General features: G+C 37.6%; 1 protein-coding gene and 1 pseudogene across 3 annotated transcripts in view; one reads left to right on the forward strand and one right to left on the reverse strand.

The window, feature by feature from the left end:
- Positions 1 to 22,954, reverse strand: part of M1AP (meiosis 1 associated protein) — a 120,398-nt gene that overhangs the window by 79,492 nt on the left and 17,952 nt on the right. For all 3 annotated transcript variants that reach the window (XM_077134681.1, XM_077134680.1, XM_077134679.1), the window contains exon 2: positions 15,861 to 16,153. In XM_077134681.1, coding sequence (XP_076990796.1) covers positions 15,861 to 16,100 — 240 coding nt within the window. In that variant the 5' untranslated portion in view covers positions 16,101 to 16,153. The remainder of the gene's footprint in view (positions 1 to 15,860; positions 16,154 to 22,954) is intronic.
- Positions 12,099 to 14,542, forward strand: LOC143661690 (heat shock 70 kDa protein 4 pseudogene; annotated as a pseudogene).

Consider the following 22,954-nt stretch of genomic DNA (forward strand, 5'->3'; position numbering starts at 1 on the left):
ATGAAAGACTTAAACTTACAGATCCCAGAAATGCAGCATACCCAAAAGAGAAGAGATCCAAATAGACATACTCCAAGACATTTACTAATCAGAATGTCAGAGTTCAAAGAGAAAGAGAGAATCTTGAAAACAGCAAGAGAAAAGCAATCCATCACATACAAGGGAAGCCCAATAAGACTATGTGTAGATTTCTCAGCAGAAACCAGAGAGGTGAGAAGACAGTGGGATGATATATTTAAATTATTAAAAGAGAAAAACTGCCAACCAAGAATTCTATATCCAGCAAAATTGTCCTTCAAAAATGAGGGAGAAATTAAAACATTTTCAGACAAAAAATCACTGAGAGAATTTGTGACCAAGAGACCAGCTCTGCAAGAAATACTAAAGTGAGCACTAGAGACAGATATGAAAAGACAGAAGAGAGAGGTATGGAGAAGAGTGTAGAAAGGAAGACTATGAGTAAAGGCAAAAAGAAGGAAAATTAGATATGACATATAAAATCCAGAAGGCAAAATAGTAGAAGAAAGTACTACCCGTGCAGTAATAACACTAAATGTTAATGGATTAAACTCCCCAATCAAAAGACATAGACTGGCAGAATGGATTAAAAAACAGCACCCATCTATATGCTGTCTCTACTCAAAGGACATGAGGGCAAGGACACAAATGGACATTTGCACACCAAATGTTTATATCAGCATTATTTACAGTTACCAAGAGATGGAAACAGCCAAAATGTCCATCAACAGATGGGTGGTTAAACAAACTGTGGCATATACATACGATGGAATATTATGCAGCTGTAAGAAAGAATAAAGTTATGAAGTATGTAACAACATGGATAGATCTTAAGGACATTATGCTGAGTGAGATTTGCCAAAAGCAAAAGGACAAATAGTGTATGGTCTCATTGATATGAACTGACATTAGTGAACAAACTTGGAATATTTCGTTGGTGACAGAGACCATCAGGGTAAGATATTGAGTAATTGGAGCTGAAGGGATACAGATTGTGCAACAGGACTGTTCTAGTTTGCTAGCTGCCGGAATGCAACACACCAGAGACAGATTGGCTTTTAATAAAAGGGGGTTTATTTTGTTGGTTCTTCAGAGGAAAGGCAGCTAACTTTCCACTGAGGTTCTTTCTTACGTGGAAGGCACAGGATGGTCTCTGCTGGTCTTCTTTCCAGGCCCCTGGGTTTCGACAACTTTCCCCGGGGTGACTTCTTTCTGCATCTCCAAAGGCCTGGGCTGAGCTGCAAGTGCTGAGATGAGGAATGCCGAGCTGCTTAGCAGTGCTATGTTGCGATCTCTCATTTAAGCAGCAGCCAATTAAGTCAAACATCACTCATTGCAGCAGACACGCCTCCTAGCTGACTGCAGATGTAATTAGCAACAGATGAAGTTCACGTACCATTGGCTTATGTCCTCAGCAATAAGACTAGGCATGCTCACCTGGCCAAGTTGACAACTGAATCTAACTAACACATTGACTGAATATAAAAACTCAGAAATGGGCAGCACAATACTACCTAACTGTAATACAATTATGTTAAAACACTGAATGAAGCTTAATGTGAGAATGATAGAGGGAGGAGGGCTGGAGGCATAAATGAAATCACAAAGAAAAATAGATGATAAAGATTAAGATGGTATAATCTAGGAATGCCAAGAGTGTGTAATGATAGTGACTAAATGTACAAATTAAAAAACAGTTTTTGCATGAGGAAGAACAAAGGAATATCATTACTGCAGGGTGCTGAAAATTGATGGCAAACTCACCACCACCCTCCCCCTGTCTATGCTGGGCATGACTCCCAGGGGTGTGGACCATCCTGGCAGTGTGGGACAGAGATCCTGGAATGGGCGGGGACTCGGCATGAATGGATTGAGAAAAACCCTAGAATGAGCTGAGACTCGGCATCGGGGGATTGAGAGGACCTTCTCGACCAGGAGGGGAGGAGTGAGGGGAGACAAAGAGTCAGTGTCTGGGAGATTCCGGGCAGAGTCAGGGGGCTGTCCTGGAGGTTGTTCTTGTGCATTAAGTAGATATCACCTTGTTGTTCAGGGTGTGGTGGAGTGGCTGGAGGGAACTGCCTGAAGATGTGGAGCTGTGTTCCAGTGGCCATGTTTCTTGGTGATGGTTGTATGGTGGTGTAGCTTTCACGGTGTGACTGTGTGATTGTGGGAACCTTGTGTCTGATGCTCCTTTTATCTACCTTATCAACAGATGAGTAGAACATATGGAATAAAATTAGATAGTAAGGGGAACAAATGTTAAAGTGAATTTGGTTTGAGGTGCTGGTGGTCAGTGGGGGAGAGGGGTAAGGGGTATGGAACGTATAATTTTTTTTTCTGTTTTCAATTTATTTCTTTTTATGTTATCTCATTTCTTTTTCTGAATTGATGCGGATGTTCTAGGAAATGAACATGATGATGAATGTGCAGCTGTGTGATGATATTGTGAATTACTGATTATATATGTAGAACGGAATGATTATATATTAAGAATGTTTGTGTTTCTTTGTTGTCATTTTTTTAAATTTAAAATTAATTAAAAAATTAAAAAAACCTAATTATTGTATGATGGAATGAATGTATTTTGTATATGGAAAGAACATGTCTTTTGGGGGTCCAGAAGGTGGAATGTGTTGGTTTGAAACTGTTATGTACCCCCCACAAAAGCCACGTTCTTTTAATTCTAATCCAATCTTGTGGGGGCAGATCTATTTTAGGATGGGATCTTTTGATTAGGTTGTTTCCACGGAGATGTGACCCACCCAATTGTGGGTGTGACCTTTTGATTAGATTATTTCCATGGAGTTGTGACCCTTGCCCATTCAAGATGGGTCTTAATTTATTAGAGTCCTTAAAGGACCTCAAGGAGAAAGAGCTGAGAGCCAATATAGAGAGCAGATGTCTAGACGCGGATGTGTGGAGATGTGGAATGAAACTGCCCTAGGAGATGCCAGGAGACCCACAGGAGCTCAGAGAGCTATTTGAAATGAGAAGCCAGGAAAGAAGGACAACAGACGTCACCATGTTCCTTCCCATGCTACAGAGAAACCCTGGATACAATTGGCCTTTTTTGAGTGAAGTACCCTCTTGTTGATGACTTAATTTGGACATATTCATGACCTTAGAACTGTAAACTTGTATCTTAATAAATCCCCTTTGTAAGGCCAATCCATTTCTGACATATTGCTTTCCAGCAACATTAGCAAACTCTGCCTGGTAACTTCTAGGCCAGAGAAACTTTCATAGAAACAAAACTTCTAGTTTTCTGCCAGAGAAAGGATGAAGTAGTTGCTTGGTTTCTGGAACAAAGGAGGAGACCTAAAGGGCAAGCTTCTTTTAAAACAGATGTTCAACTATCTTTTTGCTTTTGACTCTATCTTCATTCACATCTCCAGAGGTACTTGATTTTGCCAATTCCAGAGTCTTTTGAATGCTTAGCATTGTAAACTTGTTTCTTTCTTGGCTTTCCCCAGTACTGGCTTAAGATTTAGCTTTCTTAGGATTGCTAGGTCAATTATCACTTGTCTACCTACATCATAGCTTCCAAAATTGCACTGCAAATTTCTCTTCTCCCATTAATTTGTTCTTGTGGGTTATACTGGTGCAGAGATTACTACTTGTCTCTTGTTATCTATACTCTTCATCTAGGAAAGAGAACTCACAATTTTTACTTAGCCACTATGACTTTCTAGAATGAGGATTATATTTCCAAGTCTTTCATACAGCTTGGTGTTTAATGTGGTTAAGTTCTAGCCAATGGAATGTAAGCAAAAGTGTTGGGTGCAATCTTTGCTAAGTGTCTTTAAGGGGTGAGAAAGTGTTTTCCCACTACTTTTCTCTTTCCTGCTGGTTGAAAAAAAGGCATAAGGGCTTGAGCTTGAGCAGCCAGCTTGGACCACAAGATCATAGCTGAGTTGCAGACGGTAAAGCAACAAGCCAGAAGGAGTAAGGTTCTCTACTGGTTGTGGAATTACCATACCAGCCCCAGATTGCCTAAAATTACTTGAGAGAGAAGTAAACATCTATCTTAGTTTTTAGTTTTTTTGCATGGGCAGGCACTGGGAATCGAACCCAGGTCTCTGGCATGGCAGATGAGAACTCTGCCTGCTGAGCCACCATGGCCTGCCCCTATCTTATTTAATATGCTTTTGTTTGGGGTTGCTAATATTCACAGCTGAATCTAATCTTAACTGTTGCCATGCCATTAAAAACTACCTTGGATCTGAAGAGTTCATATAGTTTGCCTCAGAAACAATTTGCACATATCAAAGTGTGGTAGTTAGATTCAGGTTTCAACTTGGCTAGGTGAAGGAACCTAGTTCTACTTTCTTTTTGGTAGTGTTTGGGAGGAACAAACAGTAAAAGTGTGTTTCCAACGGCTAACTTTGACAATAGTCAAAAGACTATGCTTTTCTGCATCTAAATTTTCTAAAATGAGAGTGGATCAGGGAAAAGCTATACAAGATTCTTCACTGTCATTTTTCCCCCGAAATTTAAAAAAGAATGGCCCTCTGATGTATCTGCCAGGAGGAGATGATAACCTTTAGGAGAAGGAACTGATCTTCCAACAAGATTTGAACATATTGTTTATTTGAGTATTGGAGAATTGTGTCAAATGCAATAGTTTTTGGCAACACTAAAATTATATTGTTCTTCCTGACAGTAATCAGATAATAGGATCAGTCACTGCCCCGAGGACACTCCTGGTTTATAGAAGTAAAATTAAGTGACCTGTGTATAAGATAGTTCTTATTTTTTATATCAGGAAGTCACATATGCAATTTATCTAAACAACTGTATTTTTTGAAAAAAAACTAATGGAAAGTATTAACACAACTATGCTTTATACCTCTTGAAAATGGAATCTGGGGTTCTTAGAACTGACTTCTGGAAAGTATTAACACAACTATGCTTTATACCTCTTGAAAATGGAATCTGGGGTTCTTAGAACTGACTTCTAATCACTTGATTCTGGAAGTGATTTTAAAATGCAAGTTTTGCAGAAACATTAATTACCTTGGATCTGAAGAGCTCATATAGTTTGCCTCAGAAACAATTTCCACATACCAAAGTGTGGTAGTTAGATTCAGGTTTCAAGTTGGCTAGGTGAAGGAAACTAGTTCTATTGCTGTGGACATGAGTCAATGGCATGTGAACCTCATCTGTTGCTGATTACATCTGCAGTCAGCTAGGAGGTATGCTTGCTGCAATGAACAATGTTTGATTTGACTGGTGCTTAAATGAGAGAGCACAACGTAGCACAACCCAAGCAGCTCAGCATGCCTCATCTCAGCACTTGCAGCTCAGCCCAGGCCTTTGGAGATGCAGAAAGAAATCACCCTGGGGAAAGTTGTTGGAACCCATAGGCCTGGAGAGAAGGCCAACAGAGACCATCCTGTGCCTTCCACGTAAGAAAGAAACAGTTGAAAGTTAGCTGCCTTTCATCTGAAGAACTAACGAAATTAATCCCCTTTTATTAAAAATCAATCTGTCTCTGGTGTGTTGCATTCCAGAAGCTAGCAAACTAGAACATAAAGATTGATAATAGACTGATCAAAGTCTTATATTGTTTAGCCTTTTCCCTCAGGAATTACCTAGGCAGCATTTTAGAAGACAACAATGCAAAAAGTTCAGAGCTGAGTTTCAAATTGAAAAGATGTAAAATCACTGGGGTCAGAGACCTATAGAGAGTTGTTGGCTAAAGAGGGAAACAATGGCTGATAGGAAGATGAGGCCTGGTGCCCCTTAGCTGAAATTCTGCAATTTCCCGCAAACTACAGTCTGGAAATGGGGTAAAATTAAAGGAGATGACAAGAAGTCAAGTATCATAATCTCCCTTTGCCCTTCTTGGAGCGGGGGTTTGTAGTTTCCATTGTGGAGTATTCAAATATGCTCCAGAGAGTTCCTGAGTTGAAATATGGGTCTTTTTTAAAAAATATTTTTTATTGTGAGATATATATATATATAAAAGTGATAAACTTCAAAGTACAGTTTAACGGGTAGTTATAGAGCAAACTTCAAAGTATAGTATGGGTACAGTTCCACAATTTCAGGTATTTCCTTCTGGCTGTTCTAATATACTAGATACTAAAAAGAAACATCTATATAATGATTCATTAGAAGATCACTGTACAGAGGGGTGGAAGTTGGGATGAATGAGTAGGGACTGATGAACTCTCATTATATTTTATCCAGCTTTTTTGTGTAGAACTGTGGTACAGATATGTCTAGAAGGTATCTTTTCCCAAGGTCTAGTACCAGGGAGTGTTCTCCTTGTTCTGATCTCTGCCACAGTAGAGATAGCTTAGTTCTAGAGTTGACTGTAGTTCCCTGGGTACTAGTGCTGTGTTTAGGTACACTGAGGAAGGAGAAGGAATAAAAGATGTAATTACAGCTCAAGGAAATATTTTGAGTGGAGGATATTCTGGGTGAAGGACTTTGGTGGGGTATTGTATTTGAGAAATTCATTTCAAATTGTGCTGGTTTGAAAGGATTATGTACCCTAGAAAAGCCATGTTTAATCCTGATCCATCATGTGGAGGCAGCCTTTTCTTTTAATCCCCATTCAGTATGGTAGGTTGGAAACTTGATTAGATTATCCACATGGAGATGTGACTTACTCAATTGTGGGTATTAACCTTTGATTAGAGGGAGATGTGACTCCACCCATTCCAGGTAGGTCTTGATTAGTTTAACTGAATCCTTTAAAAGAGGAAACATTTCAGAGCCACAAGATCCTGGAGAGCCATGAGAACCATGAGAGCCCATGCAGCCAGAGACCTTTGGAGATGAAGAAGAAAAACACCCCTGAGGGAGCATCATGAAACAAGAAGCCTGGGGAGAAAGCTGGCAGACATTGCCATGCTCGCCATATGCCTTTCTAGTTGAGAAAATCATCAACCTTCTTGAACCAAGGTATCTTTCCCTGGATGCCTTAGATTGGACAATTCTATTGTTTTGCTTTAATTTGGAGATTTTCATGACTTTAGAACTGTAAACCTGCAATTTAATAAATTCCTCTTTTTAAAAGCTGTTCTGTTTCTGGTGTATTGCATTCTGGCAGCTAGCAAACTAAAACAGTCTCTGAGAGATGAATGGTGCACACGTAGCTTTGACATTTGGGATTCTGAACTTCAACCTCTAAAACCCGGACACAAGCAGGTTACAGACAGGAGCTGGTGGCTTGAAAATGTATGGAATGGAAACATATAATTAAACATGACAGTATATCTTGGGATAGGTGGGGTCAGCATAGGAGATGAAATTCATCATTAAAAAAAACTTACCGTTAGAATAGGACCTTGGCTGTGGAAGGAGGCATAGCCAGGGTGATATCCTAGAATATGAAGGATTTGGGCATGAATGAAATGTCCCTTGAAGAGTGCAGTGGTAAATCTAGGGCCAGGTGTAGGGTTGCCAAAAATTCTTATGGATCATTCAGTATCAAATAAATCGGGATGACTATCTACAGTATTATTTCAATATAAGCCCAGTACTTGAGTATAGGCCTCTCTTGCCAGGACAAATAGCAACTTATCTCAGAGAGCAGGCTGCCCTGGTATTATGGGATATGCAGTGCCCCTGTTTGGCCTTATTTTGTTAGGGACCATTGCATGTAAGAATCCATCCTGACTTCCTCAAATGTTTTCTCCAAATTCTTTGGTTAGAGAATTTCTGAGGGTGGGGCTACTTCATTAACATCCTAGTACTTTAACTTCTTTATCCATCTACCCAGAGATTCTACTGCCAGCTAGGATGCTGATGGTTAGGTTGATGTTTTGAAGAAAACAGCCCAAATTTCATGATATTGGGTAAATTTATAAGCACCTCAATTATTCCAAAGTGATGATCTGTGGGTAGTGACATGAAGTCATAGGCAACCTTGAGATAGTGTCTCTCCCTTTGATGGTTAACAGCTTCAGTATTTTTTGCAAGGGATAGCTAACCTCAGTAGTGCCTAATTCTTTGAAATGTACCTGCGAGATCTAGTCACCAGATCAAGGGTTGTCCTGAAATAGGATGCCACTTACATCTCTTATGAAGGCATCAGTCTCAAAGGCATAGGCTAGAGATAGATCAATGCAAGCCATGATTGAGATAATGCTGAAGAGGGTTTTAGAAGCTGTAAAGCTGTGACTCAGTCTAGTTGGTTACCAGAAAGTAAAGCTGAAGAAATAAGGGATAAATATATGATAACATTGGGCAAACCCCAGGAATCAGTTGATATACATTGTTGACCTGGATGATTCCAGTATGGCTAATATGTTTGGTCATCATGCACATGGCTTGGCCAGACAGAACCTTCAAAGAATTTTATTTCTGGGCTTTCATACATTAACTTTTTGGGATTAGCCTCTGTTTTAGTTTGCTAAAGCTGCAGAAATGCAATATACCAGAAATGGAATGGCTTTTACAAAGGGAATTTATTATGTTGTAAGATTACAGTTCTAAGCTATAAAAATGTCCAAACTAAGGCATCCAGTGAAAGATATCTTGGCTCAAGAAAGGCTGATGGGTCCAAAATACCTCTGTCAGCTGGGGCGGCACATGGTGTCATCTGCTAGCTTACTCTTCAGGTGTCAAATTTCAAAAGGCTTCCCCATGAGGTTTTCTTTTTTCATCTCCAAAGGTCTCTGGCTGTGTGGGCTCTGAAGCTTTTTCCAAAATGGTTCCCTCTTAAAGGACTCCCATAAGCAACCCCACCTTACATGAGTGGAAACACATCTCCATGGAAACCACCTAATCAAAAGGTGCTACCCATAACTGGGTGGGGCACATCTCGATAGAAGCAACTTAATTCAAAAGATCCCACCCAACAATACTGAATGGGGATTAAAGAACATGGTTTTTCTGGGGCTCATACAGGGTCAAACTGGCACAGCCTGTATATAATTTTTCTCTAGGCAATACAGGATAACTCAGATTGTTGTCTCATTGGTTGTCAGGTCGAGAAATAAGAATATAGTTAAGGTCAGTAATTTAAAAAATTTTTTATCAGAACTTCCTTGTATAAAAAATAAAAATCTTACATAGAACTCCCATATAAAATTATTTTATTGCATAAACTTATTAATATAAAAATAATTTAATTTATGTATTTATTTTGAATACATAATACATTTCATGGCTTTACATTCAAACAAAAGAGTATGCAGAGAAAAGTCATCTTTCCATTTTTATTCTTATAGCTAACCAATAACCTGGAGGCAATCAATATTACCAGCTTCTTGGTATCTTTGTAGAGATTTTTCATTACATGAAAGAAAATATCCTATCTTTACCCCTATCTTTTTTTCTTACCAAATAGAAAAGACTATGTTCTTCTGTACCTTATTTAGTGCTTCTTGTACTTGTACAGTTATTTCATATCAATATATAAAGAATATCTTAAAATTTTTGATGACTAAAAAAATTTTTATATTTTAATGGATGGACCATGAATCTCCTATTGATGGACATTCAGGTTGTTTCCAATCTTTTGTACTGAAAACAATGCTGAAATACATAATCTTTTACTTAAGTTATTTTTCGCACACGTGCAAATATTTCTGTAGGACAAGTTCCCATGAGTGGGCTTGCTAGGTCATAGGGTATGTAAATTGTAATGCTGTTGCCAAATAGTTCTACAATGAAATTGTCTCAATTTATATACCCACAAAAGGCATATAAGTGTGCCTGTTTCAACTCTCATCAACAGTATGTTATCAAATTTACTCTTTGTCAATAATTTGGGTAAAAAATGGCAACACAGCAAAGTTTTTTAAAATAGATTTTGGTTTCTAGAGCAGTTTCAGGTTGACAGAAAAACTGCACACAAAATAGAGAGTTCCCATATATCACTCTTCCCTCACTCCCTGCACAGTTTCCCCCATTATTAACATCTTGCCTCAGTGTGGTTTATTTGTTACAAATGATGAACCAATATTGATACATTATTACTAACTAAAGTCCATAATCTACATTAGGGCTCATTCTTCATGTTGTAGCATTAGTCCCATATGTTTTGAAAAATGCATAATGTCATGTATCCACTTGTTTTAGTTTCCTAGGCTGCTCAAAACAAATATCATGAAACTGGTTGGGTTAAAAATGGGAATCTATTCACTCATGGTTTTAAGGCCAGGAAAATGTCCAAATCAAGGCATCATCAAGGCGATGCCTTCTTCCCAAAGACTGGCTACAGGTGATCCTTGGCTCCTCTGCCACATGGCAAGGCACATGATGGCCTCTGCTGGTGTTTCTAGTATCTTCCAGGTAGCTAAATTCAGTTTCTTGCATCAGGCTTTCTCTCTGTATGTCTGAATTTCATTCACTTATAAAAGACCCTAGTAATAGGATTACTACTCATGCTGACTGAAGTGGGACACAATTTACCTGAAATAACTTCATCAAAAGTTCCTGTATAATGTTTATATGCTCAGGCAGGGACTAGATTTAAGAACACGTTTTTCTGGGGTACTTAAAGCCTCAAACCACCACACCACCATTACAGCATCATACAGAACAGCTCTGATGCCTCCAAAATGTCCTGTGCTCCACCTGTTCATCTCTCCCCCTTTCCCCTTGAACCACTGACAACCAGCACTCTTTTTACTGTCTCTATAGTTTTGCCTTTCCTAGAATGTCATATAGTTGGAATCATACAGTATGTAGCTTTTTCACACTGGCTTCTTGCACTTTTACTTCTGAATTTCTATAAATATTTCTGAAGTTTGTTACTGTTCCTCCATGTCTTTTCACGACAATGACTCATTTCTTTTTATTGCTGAATAATATTGTATTGTATGAATGTACCACAGTTTGTTTAAACATTCAAATTTTTTTTAATTAGGGAAGTTGTTATAGAACAATGAACTAATGTTTTCTTCTGTAAAGTCTAATTATCCATTAATCCCATCTCATATATTTTTCAGGTCAGCTATTAGAGTTTTCATCTTTAGAAGTTTGATTTTCTATGTCTCTACTTAGCTTTTTGAACATATGGAATATAGATAAATAACTGTTTTACTGCCCCCTCCTGCTAATTCTAACATTTATGTCAGTTTTGGGTTGGCTTTGTTAATTGAACTTTTTCCTCATAATAGGTTATATTTTTCTACTTCTTTGAATACTTGGTAAATATGGATTGGATGCTAGACATTGTGGGTTTTACCCAGTCAGGGATGGATATTTCTGAATTTCTATAAATATTCTTGAAGTTTGTTCTGGGATGCAACTATGTTACTTAGAAATAGTTTGATCCTTTTGGATTTTATGTTTACAATTTGTTAGGTAATCTTAGAAGTGCTAATTATAGGGCTATTTATTCCTCACTACTGAGGCAAGACCCTTCTAAGTACATCTACCTAAAGTACTGTAAATTATGCAGCTCTGGATGATGGGGACAGATACTACCCCTGTTGTGGGTACCAGGTACTGTGGCCTCTCATCATTTCTGGAGGTTCTTTTCTTGGCTTTGGGTAGTTTATTCACATGCACGCACTAATCATAATTTTGCTGAATATTCAAAGAGGACTTCATATCACCAGATTCTCTCTTAGTGTACCTCTTTCCTTTCCTCAGTGAAGCTCTCTCTCTTCTTGCTGAATTTCCACTCCATCTCCTCCATTCAGGGAGACCTCTGAGTCCCATCTGGGTTTCCCCGCTCTGCATTGTGGTTTGCAAACTTTTTCAAGGCAGTAAGCTGGACAATTGTCAGTCTCACACCATTTGTTTCCTATCTCTCAGGGATCACTGATCTTTGCTGCCTGATGTCCAATGTCTTGAAACCTGTTTTTCATATATTTTATCCAGGTTTTTTTTTTTTTGTTGTTGTTGTTATTTCAGGCAGGAGAGTAATCTGGTCCCTATTGCTCCATCTTAAAGGGAACAGTGATTTGTTTCTAATAAGATGTGGAGGAAGTGATAGTGTGTCACTTTTGAGATTAGAACATAAAAGGTATTTTGGCAGCTTCTTTGCTCACCCTCTTTTTGGATCACTTTCTCTCAGAAAAGCCAGCTTCCATGGAATGAGGTTCTTCAAGAAGCCTATGGAGGCCCCTCCAGTGTGTGTCCATGCGCAGAAGCTGGTCTTGCGGAATATGGGGGCAGCAGACAGCGCTATGGGGTCGGGGCAGTGGCGGGGTCGGGGCAGTGGCGTCAGTAGCCGCACAAGCCTGGGTTTCAGCCTCCCAGGACCCTGGAGGGCTGCGCCCCCTCGCTGTGTGAGGAAGCTCCCTGAGAACTAGTGGAACACGACTGCGTGAATCTGACGTAAGGGAGGGGAAACCTTGGGGCAGTCCCCATGCCCAGAGCGGTGCTAGGCCCTGAGGTGGCTGGATGCAAGCCCTTGGCTTAGGCATGAGTGGGCTCCAGGCGATGGGTGAATTCCCTGCGTCCCCGAGGCCGTGCTAGAGAACCGGGCTAGTGCGGGCCGCCAGAGGAAGTTGAAGGCGCTCATACAAGACCCCTTCCCCCTCATGTACCCCATTCACCCATTAATGTGGAGAGCCTGCTGGATGGCTTGAACTCCTTGGTCCTTGATTCGGATCTTCTTGCTTTGAGTAAAAACAAGAATACTGATAATAAATAGATATGAGAAGATTGTGAAAAAAAAATTAGAAGTCTACAGATGAAGGCAGAAGGCTATGATGTAAAAGTCATGGGAAGAGGTGCTTTTGGTAAAGTTCAGTTGGTTTGTCATAAGGCATCACAGAAGGTTTACGCAATGAAGCTTCTTAGTAAGTTTGTAATGATAAAATGATCAGATTCTGCTTTCTTCAGGGAAGAGAAATATTATGGCTTTTGCCAACAGTCTCCATGGTTCAGCTCTTTTGTACCTTTCAAGATCATAGATATCTATCTGTACATGGTAATGGAGTATATACCTGGCGAAGACCTTGTAAATTTTATGAGTAAATATGATGTACCTGAAAAATCGGCCAAATTTTATACTGCTGAAGTTGTTTTTGCTCTGGACGCAATATACTCCATGGGTTTAATACACGGGGATGTGAAGCCCCACAATATGCTCTTGGATCAACGTGGACATCTAAAATTAGGTGATTTTGGCACATGTAAGAAGATGGATGAAACAGCTACTGTCATGTGTTTACTATATGCCCTTGCAGACTATTATTTGAGTATACAATCTTGTTGCCTGCTTTCGAAGTCAGAGAATTTTCTATCACTGATGTAGTACCATATCCAATGTCTCTGAGATGGAATTCTCCAGTTGAAGAAGGGTCAAGTGACTGTGAAGTCTTTCCAAAATATCATGCTGCTCCTTTCTCTAAAGTCCTCAGATTTTATAGAAATGAACCTTTTACTCTTAGGACAATTTACAACTCTCCTGAGGATATGCCCTATCCAGATTCTGATATAGCTCAGTTTTTAGTTCAGAAAGTCACCCCCCCCCCATCTGATGGCTTTAGTTCAAAAGTGAAAATAAAAGTTCAAGTAAATGTATGTGACATTTTTATTGTGTCCAGTGTATCCCTAGTGGAAGTACACAAGTCTGAGGAAAATGAGGAGCCAATGGAAACAGATCAGAATACAAAGGAGGAAGAGAAGACACAAGTAGACCTAGAGGAACTACATGCTGAAGAGCGATAGCAACAGACACCAGCAAAAAATTACGGCCAGAGTCTGAAGAAATGTAGACTTCTCAAGCTGAATCAAAGAACAACAACAACAACAAAAATGGAGCAACCACCTCAAGACAAGAAGGCAAAAGTGAAGACGAGTATAGTGGACCTGACAATTGAGAATCAACTGTTATGGTAGATAGAGAGATTCTCAACTTGGACATTGAAAATGAAGATAAGGTGACCATGCAGGATAAACTGGAGGAGTGGAATGATGCTAAGAATGCAGTGGAAGAATATGTGTGTGAAATGAGAGACAAGCTTAGCTGTGAATATGAGAGATTTGTGAGTGAAGATGATTGCAAACTTGAAACTAAAAATTGGTTATATGAGGATAGAGAAGACCAGCTAAAGCAAGTTTATGTGGATAAATTGGCTGAATTAATAAATCTAGGCCAATCAATTAAGATATGGTTCCAGGAATTTGAAGAAAGACTAAAATTATTTGAAGAACTAGGGAAACAAATCCAACAATATATGAAAATAATCAGTTCTTTCAAAAACAAGGAGGCCCAGTATGACCATTTGGATTCTAATGATATGAAAGTAGAGAAAAGCATGAATGAGGCCATGGAGTGGATGAATAACATGCTGAATCTGCAGAACAAGCAGAGTCTGATCATGGATCCAGTTATCAAGGCAAAAGTGAGTGAAGCTAAAATTAAAAAGCTGATGAGTTTCTGTAGCCCTATAATTCCAAAGCTCAAAAGTGGAACGTCCAAAAGAAGAGCCAAAAACAAAACAAAACAAAACAAAACAACAAAAACAAAAAAAAACAGAGCAGAATGGACCAGTGGATGGACAAGAAGACAGTCCAGGGCCTCATGTTGCTGAGCAGGGTAGACACAGCTGTGCATTTGGATCCAGACAAGAAACTTTCTGAAATGGACACTAATTGATTCTAACAGTTGTTATATTAAAACAGACTATTATAAAGCAAAAAAAAATTGTATAAACAATATAATGATATGGATTCCATTTTGTTCACTTTTTTCACGCAACATTGTTTTTATATCTATCCCTGACATCTGTAAATCTAGTTTATTGCTTCTTATTGTCTCATATGTATTCCATAGTATCTACCAACCAGTTTCACTTATTATTCTGGTTTTAGATTTCTAGGTTACCTCCAGCTCCCTGCTACCAACAATACTGTGACAGACATCTTCATATGTGTCCCACATGTATCCTGGCAAGTATTTCTCAAAGTACAGAGCTAGAACTTAGACTACTGTATAGAGGATACATAAAAATACTCTTCAGAATGGCTGCAAGCATTTATAACCTCTCACTAATAATTCATGAGAGAAATCCTATCTCCTTATATTCTCACTAACTCTTCCTGCTATCATGTTTTCTAAATATTACCAATTTCACTGATATAATGTGGTATCTTTAAAATTATTTTTCTCTTATAACAAATGATGCCAAACCTCTCTTTATATACTTGCCAGTCATTTCCCTTTAAGTAAGTTAAAGGGCGACTGAATAACTAGAGACCTCCAAAGGGATTTAGAGACTTAGTTCGCTATGTGTTTACATTTGAAAGGGAGATGAATCCTGGTGTCAAGGAGGTACATTTATTTGGAATGTAAACTAGAGGCCAAGATTTCTCTCCCTCTCTTAAGGAGGAGGGCAGTGTGTAGCCTATACAAACTTCCAGATTCATGATTTTGGGGTTCCTCATCTGCTGCAGGCTAAAGAAAAAAGTCTGCAGAGCCTCACAGAGGTTCCTCATCTGTAGTAAAACTGTTTAGTGGGTTGAATTATGTCCCCCCAAAGATATGTTCAAGTCCTAACCCCTGGAACTTGGAAATAGGGTCTTTGTAGACATAATTAAGATGAGTTCACACTGGATTAGGGTGGGCCCTAAATCCAATGACTGTCATCTTTATAAGAGAAAGGCGAGGGAAATTTGGACATAGAGACACAGAGGACATAAATTTGGAGGGAAGACACCATATGAAAAATAATGTAGACATTGGAGTGATGCAACTATAAGACAAAGAATGTCAAAATTTGTTACTGCAGCCCAAGGAAACTAGCATAACCCTGATGGTGAAGGATGACATCTGGCTTTCATTGTGTCACCTGTGGAGTATTGAGTGGGGGGAACCAGCACAGTTATTGCTGTAAATAATCATAACTCTGACCTCATGCTTACTTGCAGGATAGAGTGAATAAATGCAGAAATTAAAAAATTATGATCCTACTCACCACAAAGGGGAGGATGCACTCATGCTGATTTTGTACCATATATAAACTGAATAGGGACATGCGGTTAGGGCCCATCAAGCTGCAGGCTAAAGAAAAAAAGTTCTGCAGAGCCTCACAGAGGTTGGAGCAGATGTCAGCCCATGATGGTAGAGCTATGTGCACAATGAGAAGCCGTGGTGGTTGCTGGTAAGTCTGGGTAGGCATGGAGGTTCCTTTGCCAGTACTTTGACCATGATGCATGGCAGCCAAGACCAGAGGTGGAACTGCAGCCACGATCTGGATATTCTTTACACCTACGGGGAAGGAAAAAGAAATCACTGGCTTTTATAAAACTGAATTATATACTCTGTTGAAATAATGAACATAGGTCTAGGTGACTAAGTTCAAAGAGGAGTCTGACTGGCTACCGAATTAACATTGTCTAGGCCATTCCATGTTAACAGCTCCCAAGGAATCCAGATGTTTGCCTGTAACATAAGGCTGATGATTCCTAGAGATACAGAACAGAACTAATCAAGAAATTATTAAAAAATCAAACTTCACTCTTAAGTAAGCCATCTACTCTTATGAAACGTTTCTTTATTAGTATTTCTTATAGTATATTGTAATTTATTTCTGTGACTGTGTCTTTTAGTATATTGCTTCACACAGGTGAAGAAACCATCTTGTCTACTTTATTCATCAGGGTCCTAGAACAGTGTTTAATACATAGTAATCCTTAAAAATGAAAATAAGACCACATTTCTCTCTTGCTTAAAATTATTTGGTTGGCTTCATCATCTATAAGTTAAAATTTAAACTCTCTTCAATACCCTTCATTTCTTAATCTTCAGCCTCATCAGAGACTATTCCTCACCAAACGCTCTTCACTGAAATAATACAAAAATACATCACGCACTTTAGTGCATTTGTTTAAACTGTTATCTCTGCCTCTAGTACCCTTGTCTTTTTGCTTTACTGGCTATTTACACTTATGCCTAGATTTCAGGGTAAGGCAGCATCTCCTCCAGGAAGCACTCCCTTGTCTTTATTCCAGGAAGCTATATGATAATGGTGACATAGTGAAAGTATTTGCTATTTGCTTAATTGTATCAGGCTCTCATACTTCTTCTTTTTTTTTTTTTTTGTATTTATGATTCTCCCTGCTTTAAATGCCCTATCCTGACTTACATATTCATTAAATATCTTTCAAGGCATAGTTCAAATGTCATCTCCTTTCTAAAGACAGTAATAGTTACTCATTTTCCTTCCTCTCTACTCTCACAATTCTTTATAGAAATGTAATAACGTATTTCGGACTGAACAGTAATTATTTGCTTACATATCATACTGGACATTTTCATGTGCTCCTCCAAATCAACTCTTCACCCACTTCCATGTTGTTCTACACTATTTAATTTAAGATTATATTAAGATTATATTTAATAGGGACTAAAAACCAAAAATGGGCTCCTTTCCCTGTTGTATCCAGTTGGGTTAGGCAGACGACCCAACTAATACCTAATAAGAGGCATTAGAAAGAGATCAAAGAATAGAAAGAGTGAGGTAGGATATTTATTCTTCCAGTTCAATCTGTTCTGGTCACAGTGGTCTGGCTATGTTCTTCTAATACAGCCATAATTCCTTGTCAGTTGGGTCTTTCCATGTAGCTACTCTCTTTAGATTCTGAAAAGATTCCTTCCACTTGTCCCTTTAGGTCCAGGAGTAGTAAAAACTTCCCCAGGTGCTACTGCTTGTCCCAGCTTCCTATACATTCCTTGATTTCCATAAAACCCACCTATACTTTTGTAAATAGTCCCTTTATTAAACTCTCCTCAATTATCCAGTTTGATTGAGCTGATTTTTGCTGGGTTCTAGATTAACAGATATGCTTAAGATTTCCTTCACGAACATGAATCTGAGTGATTTCAGGGTGGGGGCTTTGAATCATTCATTGATAGTCTTCTGGAGTCTAGCAATAATGCCTGGCATACAGTGGGCACTCAACATGTGCTCATCAAATGAATGACTGCCATTATTGCAGTTAGGAGGAAAGGAACTCCTTATACCACTTTGAACAAACTGAGAATTGGATATATATAGAAAAGACAATCATTATCTGTACTTATATGATCGTCACCTAGAAAAATAAGTGGAAAAAACAGAATAATTATTAGAAATAGTAAGAGAAAAATAATCAATCCAAAATAAGGTCAGACGGGAGATAAAATGAAACAGGTTGGAACCAATAGAAAGCTTAAAATAAGGTTAAGATATATTAAAATCCAAATATGTTCATAATTACATGAAATGTAAGTATATTAAATATTCCAGTTGAAAGGGTTATCAGACTGAATTTCAAAAATTCAATTTTATGAGGTCTCAAAGGACATATCTACAATACAAGGATAGGGGAAGTTGCAAGGATGGAAAAAGATATTTTACACAAATACAGTTCTAAGGGAAAGAAAGATGGTGTGGGCACATTAATATCAAACCAATCAGAATCTAAGGTGAACAGTATTACTAGAAATAGAGAATCAGTTTATAATGATAAAAGGTTTAATTTCCAGGAAGACTGAACAACTTTTAACTTATAAAGCACCTAATATTACAGTCTCAAAATACATATACTTATGTATTATACTTATCAAAAACAGGTAAGTCCATTGCCATAATGGGAAATTTAACATTCCTTTAAAAATGATTAATAGACTAAGTGACAACAAAGATATTAGAATAAAATTATTAACAAATGACCTATTAGGTATACACAGAACACTGTATTCAACAACTACAAAATATTTATTCTTACCATATATTCATGGAATGTTAGAAAGAAGTATTTGCTCTGCTACAAATCAAGTCTTAATACATTTCAAAGGACTGAAGTTATATTTCATTCTTTGACTATAATTTATTTAAGTTAGAAATAAATAGCAAAAAGATAACTAGAAAATCTTCATGTGTATGGAAATTAGGAAACGCACTTCTCAAAAACCCACAGGTCAAAGAGGAGATAACATTGGAAAATAAAATAAAACTGAATTGAACAAATACAGTACATATCAAGAGTTATGAGGTGCAGGTAAAACAGCAGTTAAGTGTAAATTTATAGCATTAAATTTGAAACAAAGAAGGACTGAAAATTACTGAGTTAAGTATCTATATCAGGAAGATGGAAAAAGGAACAATAAAAGGAACCCAAAGAAAGTAGAAGGAAGGAAATAATGAAAAGTAGAAATCAATAAACACAAAGTAAACACACAACATTCAAAAATTGTTCTTTAAAAACACAAATAAATTTGATATACATGTTCAAGAATAGTTGAGAGAGAGAGAGCAAACAAGAGTGCAAGCAAAAGGAATCCACACCAGGAATATGATGAAAGGGGGACATAATTAAGGATTATATGAGGATATAATGAACAACTTTATGCCAGTAAGTTAAAAATTTAGATAAAACAGACAAATTCCTAGGAAAAAATATCCAACCAATACTAATTAAAGAAGAAATTAAATGGTCTATAGCCATTGGTGAAATTGAATTAGGCAAATATCTTTCCACAAAGTAAACTATAAGGTCAGATAATTCTCCTAATGAGTTCCATCAAACTTTCAAAGACCAAGATTTTCAATCTTAAACTGTCTCAGAGAATAGAAAAAGAGGGACACTCCTCAACTAAGTTGTATGGATAGCACATGCTTTGACAGCAAAATCATCAGAAGTACACAGGAAAAAAACTATAGCATAATGTTACACATGAACTTAGATGTAAAAATCCTAAATAAAAACAAGCAAACTGAAATCCACAATATAAAATGAATAACACATCATGACCAAGTTGGGTGTATCTCCAGAACATATGGTTGATATAACACTAGAAAATTAATCACTGTACTTCATCACATTAAAAGATTAAAGGAGAAAAATAATATCATCATCTCAATAGACGCATAAAAATCTGTTCAAACTCAATGTTTCTGCATAATAAAGACTTGTTAAGCTAGGAATAGATGGGAACATTCTTAATCTGATTAAAGGTGTTTACAAACATCTACAGCAAACATCATTTTTAACAATGACATGGCTGAAAGCTTTCCATCTAAGACAAGGAGCCTGCTATCATCACTTCTATTCAACACTGTGGTGAAGGTAGCTACTGTCTCTTACTAATTATAGTAATTTATCTGTAGATCCTTCTGGATTTTTTGCTCACAACATTTTGTAAATAAAGACATGGTATGTGAACAAAACCAGATCATAGCAGTACAAAGACTGTTCATAATAGCTTTGTTCACACTTTCCCCAAACTGCAGACAATACAAGTATTAATCTACATTAGGGTGGATAAATTGTGGTATATTCACACATACAGTGATGAAAATGAATGAACTACAGCTACAAGCAACAACATGGATGAATTTAAGAAACATATTGAATAAAAGATGACACAAAGAATATATAGAGAATGATTCCATCTGTCAGATTTTAAAAATATGGAAAAATAACTATATTCCTACAAACAATAACTATAATGTTTGTGGATACTTAATAGTGGTAAAACTATAAAGAAAAGCAGGGAAATGCTTATCACAAAAATTAGGATAGTGATTCTCTCTAGGAAAGAGGGTGTTATGATCAAAAGAGACAAAAGAGGGCCTTCTGAGGTACTGGCAATGTTCTATTTCTTAATCTTTATTATGGTCACGGAGTGCTCACTTCATAATTATTAAACTGTATGCTCACGTTAAATATGTTATATTTGATAGTAAAACAAACTTTAAAACAATATTAACATAATACTAAAAGGAAATGTTCTTTAAATAAAAAAAAAAAATGTCCACATCTCTGGCAACTAAAATGATTCTAAATAATTGCCTTTTGGTTAATGAATGCAGGGAAATGAAAAGCTTGATTTTCCCTGTGACCAAGAGAAAGATAATTATGACAATTTTCAGAAACACTTAGGAACTTAGGATTAATAAAAATTATTTGAGTGTACAGATAAATGTGTTTCTCAAAATGATATTTATTATAAAGTTATTCCCTTCAAACTTTCCTTTCTGGGGAGTAGAAATAGGTATTTGTTCAGTCAACAAATGTCTAAGCTCCAACTATCTGCTGGATACGAGCTGAACAATTAAATGAATGAATATGCTAATATGCTGGAAATTAATTTTGAACTGAAATCCAAACCAATGACTAATGTATACACCAAGAAAGCACATACCATAGCTTTTTTGAAGGTTTTCTATTGTGAAATTTAATATATATATATATAGCAATAATTTTCAAAGTACATTTTAACGAGTAGGTACATTTTTCCTTCTAGCTGCTCCAAAACACTGGAAGCTAAAAGAAATATCATTATAGTGGTTTAGCGGTCATATTCATTTGTTAAATCCTATCTTCTCTGTTATAACTTCTCCTTCTCCTTTGATCCTAGTCCCAATCTATTGGGGTCTTTGGGCTATGCCCATTCTAACATTTTCATCTTAAAAAGGGATGTCAACAATATAGGACAGGGGGATAGAATTAGCTAATATTCTTGGAGATGCTGGTTCCTCTGGATTTCAGGAGTTAACTAGTCTAGGAACCCTCTGGAGGTTATAGGTTGCAGGAAAGTAAACTTAGTACACGAAACTTTTGTGGAGTCTCAGAGCCCTAGGCATTCTTTAGGGTTAACAGGAATGATGTTAATTGGGGTATGGCAAACCATGACAATTAGCAATATCTAGCTGAAGCTTGCATAAGAGTAGCCTCCAGAGTAGCCTCTTGACTCCATTTGAACTCTCTTAACCACTGATACCTTATTTTGTTACATTTCCTTTTTTTTTCTTTTTTTCTTTTTACTTGAGCAGGCACCGGGAATCGAACCCGGGTCCTCTGGCACAGCAGGCAAGCATTCTTGCCTGCTGAGCCACCGTGGCCCGCCCTGTTACATTTCTTTTTCCCCTTTTAGTCCAGAAGGCATTGACAATCCCATGGTACCAGGGCCAGGCTCAACTTTGGGAGTCATGTCCCCCATTGTCAGGGAGACTTTTACCCCAGAATGTCATGTCCCACATAGTGGGGAGGGTAATAATTTTCCTTCCAGAGTTGGGCTTATAGCCAGGGAGTCCACATCTGACCAAGCTTTAGGCATAATTATAGGTAGTCTTAGCTTCTCTGCTACCGAAATAAGTTTTGTTAAGGTCAAGCTTCAAAATCAAGGGCTTGGCCTATTTTCTTGGGAGTCCCTCATGTCTGAAAGAGTATCAGGGGTTTTCCAGATTGGAAAATTTAATATTTCCATATTTTTTCTCCAGTCCCTCAAGGGACTCTACCAATTCTTTTTTCTTTCTTTTCTTATTAATTTTTAAATTTTTTAAAAAAATATAACAAACACAAACATTCTTAACATATGATCATTCCATTCTACATATATAATCTGTAACTCACAATATCATCACATAGTTGTATATTCATCATCATGATCATTTCTTAGAACATTTGCATCAATTCAGAAAAAGAAATAAAAAGAAAACAGAAAAAAATTCATACAAACCATACCCCTTACCCCTCTCTTTCACTGATCACTAGCATTTCAATCGTCTAAATTTATTTTAACGTTTGTTCCCCCTATTAATTATCTTTATTCCGTATGTTTCACTCATCTGTTGATAAGATAGATAAAAGGGGCATCAGACACAAGGTTTTCACAGTCACATTGAGAAAGTTATATCATTAGACAATCATCTTCAAGAAACATGGCTACTGGAACACAGCTCTACATTTTCAGGCACTTCCCTCCAGCCTCTCACATTACATCTTAACTAACAAGGTGATATCTATTTAATGCATAAGAATAACCTTCAGGATAACCTCTTGACTCTGTTTGGAATCTCTCAGCCATTGACACTTTATTTTGTCTCATTTCACTCTTCCCCCTTTTGGTCAAGAAGGTTTTCTCAAGCCCTTGATGCTGAGTCCCAGCTCATTCTAGGATTTCTGTTCCACGTTTCCAGGAAGGTCCACACCCCTGGGGGTCATGTCCCAAGTACAGAGGGGGAGGGCAGTGACCTTGCTTGTTGTATTGGTTGGGAGAGAGAGGCTACATCTGAACAACAAA

This window comes from Tamandua tetradactyla, chromosome 17, assembly GCF_023851605.1.
Source record: "Tamandua tetradactyla isolate mTamTet1 chromosome 17, mTamTet1.pri, whole genome shotgun sequence".
NCBI lineage: Eukaryota > Metazoa > Chordata > Mammalia > Pilosa > Myrmecophagidae > Tamandua > Tamandua tetradactyla.